Below are 3,966 nucleotides of genomic sequence, written 5' to 3' on the forward strand. Positions count from 1 at the left end.
TTTTCTAGAATTAGATCAAGCAACAAGAATGTCGTCCTGGAGTGAAAGAGATCAGCTCGTTATCTTCGCACCATTGGCATCAATAGTTTCTCACTGACATCGCGGTGGAAGCCAGATCACCAACACCTGAGATGCCTCCACGATCAAACGTACAAGTGATCGAATCGCAGAAGGGTAATACATTTAGTGGTCGCACTACGTGTATAGCAGCAGCTTCTACTCTCGTCACCGGAATTTTACGGTTCGTTTCGCTTAACCCTTCTAGCCCCAGACCTTATTCTGTATCCTACAGAATAAGCATTAGACTTGATTAAAGTATACTTCAAAACCTGTCAAAGATTTGCTGTTGGAAGCCCTTTCGCATCTTGCGGTCAAGCGCTGGGTACATTGTGCACAGAACAGCTACGAAAGTGAACAAAACATGCTCAATGTATCCACCATATGCCGAAATGGCGAGCTTCTATTGGTCGTGGCGAGCGTAGAGCACGCTCAAAACCTGCTACATGGTAATACCTTGCAAGGCTGCTAAGGCAGCATACTTCGGCTCCAGCCACCCATCTTCGGCACGTCGCGATAAACGCGGAGGAAGAAATCGCCCTGTTCCTAACTGACGTAGTGAGGAGGAACTGGGCGAATTCTTCCTTGTGCTTGACATTAGCGCATCATTAGATTTCTTTAGCCCACCTAACAAGCTTGTTACGATTGTCTCTCTAACAACACCAGGGAGCTTGCATGCTCAATAGCCCGTAATGACACGCACTACACACGGTTCCTCTTGTACGAAACAGGACAGTATATGATATTCATGCCAACGTCTACTTCTTCCTTTACATGCGCACGCTCTTCAATGTTCGCGCCAGCCGTGGGTCATCTTCGCCATTTTGGCAGCCTCCGCTTTGCTCTGTAGCCTCCGGCACTGCCGCTCCATTCCTGCCGCTTTCATCGGTAGCCTCCGTCGTAGCCTCTGTCCCTTCTTCTGTAATCTCCGGTGTAACCTCATCACGCGGAGAGCTTCTTCTGTAGCATCCGTCGTAGCATCTACCACTTCTTCTGTAGTCTCCGGTGTAGCCACACCATGAGGAGCGCTTCTTCTGTAGCCTCTTGAGTAGCCACTGCATCAGCTACAATACAGCGGTAGACCCGGCTGTAGCCGGCTTCGTAGGAACCGATGAGGTTGTGCGCTGACTCCGCAATCGATCTGCCAATCGGGCCACACGCGAGAGCTCATAGCGTCGTCTGGGTCGGATCACCAGGTCTGGTAATCAACATCGCAACGTAGAATCAATATACCACTAGTACAATGTTACAGAGCAAACTACACGCTCTCGCTTACCTGTAGACCACAATGGCGCTCATCATGATCGTCTTCGGCCATGGTCTTTGGCCACTTGGGCGCGCTCGACGGGCCCCAACAAAGCTTGCATTGCGACGTCTTGAACAGCGCAGTTTCGGAATGAAGGAAAGTACGAGTGGCTGACACGCGGCGGTTTTAGGCTTCCACCCGAATTTTCAAACCTGTTGGTGGTTTATACTCGTCCGTCTATTACCGCGGAATAAACCCCGTTTATCTTCCCATCGCTAATCTAACAGGAAGATGTGCACAATACCAGCTATACAAACATCCATATGCGAAGTTCGAAAGAGAGGGCAAGTTTGCTGGATATTATGTCCTGTGACAATGCTTATTCTGTAGGATACAGAATACGGGGTTAGAGGGCTTAACATGAGATAGTTCGAGGCGCCAAATGAAGGACATGGGATCGTAGACAAGTGCGCATACTAAAGCGCTGTGCGAGTCTTTTTAATTCTTCATCATACAGTACAACAAGAACCAACGCTCGTTCGTCTCAATTTCTCTTCGCCCTCCTCCAGCAAGAACAATGGGTGCCTAACAAAAATAGAGAAATCACCCGACATAGATGCAGCTGATATGACAGGCTTAACACGAAAATATGCCGCCATATCCTAAAATTTGGCCGCCACAAATGCATTAATAAGCAAACTCTGGTCGATCCTAATAGTCTCATTTCAAGTCTTTGATCACACTATAGGACAGTTAGTGCGGGACACTTTGGAGCTGAATCTTTCCAGATCCGCTTGAAGTTCGCGAATAGTAGACTTGAAGTTCGCCATTTCCCTTCCTACTCCCTCCTGCGCAAGCGCGACAATGATTGACGGAGACGACGGCGTGATCCTGCTTCTCTACGAGGCGTACAAGGCGTACACCGAGCGCGTGCGCGACGCCCGCCGCGACGTTCATCAACTCCTGCTGGAGGAGGAGTGGCGCGTCGCCATGCGATCCCGCCACTACCTCACCACGCAGTGTCTCGACGCGCCGTGTGCATCAGGCTGGATGACGCTGTACGAGTACGGCACTGACATCAACTTCTTGAACGCTACGAGTCTGACGCGGTGAGTTCTTTGAAAGGCCTGTATTACATCTCTATTCTAACACTACTGCTACGAGTACAGTAGCGCGTTTGATCAGTTGCTCTGTAGATTCTCCTGCTTCTACAACATGCCGCCGCCGTCGTCAAGAGGACGCCCACCAAGCTGCGCTACTTACAAAAAGTGCTGGGTCTCGTTCTTACCTTCTACGTCGGGTCATTGGAACAGAGCTCCCTATGCATCACCTTTGGGGTCCCGCCCAACACGCTCTCCAGGACGCTGCGCAAAGCCGAAGAGGCGCTAGCGCGGGCGCTGAACGGCTACGCTCCTGCGCGTATCTCGTGGCCCTCGCCCTCGTGCCAGGTAGAATTGGCGCGGATGGTCAACAAGCGTGAGCCTTTGCTCACCCACACGTTCGGGTTTATAAATGGTAAAAACCTTCGTGTACGTATGCATGCCCTTGAACTTGCCTTTTACTTTGTATAATCATTAACTCTAAATGCTTTTGCAATGTGTTGTACAGGTGCAAGAGCCTTCTAACGCAGACCTTCAGAACGCCATGTACAATGGCTGGCTGCACTCGGTCTTCGTGACCGGCACGATGTGCTTTGCAGCCGATGGCTGCATTATCTGATCTCGCCACAACTGCCCGGGGTATTGGAACGACTCGGACACGTCCTTGGAGTTCCGCGGCAAGCTGACGGACCTCCAGTACTGCCCCGATGGTCGTATGAGCGTAGTGTCCGATTCCGCCTTCCCGTGCTCCACGGCCGTGACGGGGCGAATCCTCACCCCGTTGAAGGACGGAGATATCGAGAAAATTGAGCCTTCACTGCGCGCCACCGCGCGCACCCTACACAATGCTATCACTTCCATCCGCCAGGCTGCAGAATGGGGAATGGGTAGCGTGCAAAAGGTCTACAGCAGACTCAACTTGCCGCTGCCCTACGACCCGAACCTACGAGGCATGCGCATCGGCAACCTATTCCGGCTTGCGAACTACAGAGTTCGCACAGTCGGGATTTCAGAGATCAAGACCACGTTGTCGGGCGCGATGGAGATGCCCGAGCAACTAGCGCTGTAGTGGTGTGGATGAAGTGTTTTGCATCTCCGTCCGTAGCTTTCACGTACTAGTACAACGTAATAGCACCTTCGTTCGTGCAGCATGCACTTTAATAGCTACAATCGAATCCATGCTGCCAATTCTCGCAACAAAAGTTAAGTACCCTGTTGCTTGCGACTTAGGGCTGTATTGAAGATGATACGCTACTAAATGCACTTCCTTCCTCTTTCGATCTCCTTGCTGCCTCCGTCATGCTAGAGCATTTGCGGCTCAGTCTTTCTTCGTTAGAGCGCCCAGAATGAGCAACAGTTCTTGAGTGCGAGCCCGAGCATCTTTCTTGTCACGACGGGCGCGCTCCTCTGCCTCTTGTTTCTCCTGACGGCGCTGCTCCCCCGTCTCCAGTCTCTCGTGACGGCTACGCTCCTCTGCTTCCGCCTTGTCGGCAAGGCAGCGGGCTTCGCGAGCAGCAAGCTCGTCGCGGCGACGCTGCTCTTCTTCAGCGCGGCGGAGCTCAG

General features: G+C 51.9%; 1 protein-coding gene across 1 annotated transcript; it reads left to right on the top strand.

Annotated features, from left to right (window-relative positions):
• Positions 1-2,167: 2,167 nt before the first annotated feature.
• Positions 2,168-3,472, top strand: PHYSODRAFT_343244 (hypothetical protein; the record flags this gene model as incomplete). The annotated part of the gene is made up of 4 exons (XM_009541790.1): positions 2,168-2,412; positions 2,541-2,832; positions 2,912-2,977; positions 3,074-3,472. 4 exons carry the CDS (start codon positions 2,168-2,170, stop codon positions 3,470-3,472), a joined length of 1,002 nt encoding a protein of 333 aa, XP_009540085.1.
• Positions 3,473-3,966: the final 494 nt, after the last annotated feature.

Source organism: Phytophthora sojae, assembly GCF_000149755.1.
Source record: "Phytophthora sojae unplaced genomic scaffold PHYSOscaffold_33, whole genome shotgun sequence".
In the NCBI taxonomy this organism is placed as follows: Eukaryota; Oomycota; class Peronosporomycetes; order Peronosporales; family Peronosporaceae; genus Phytophthora; species Phytophthora sojae.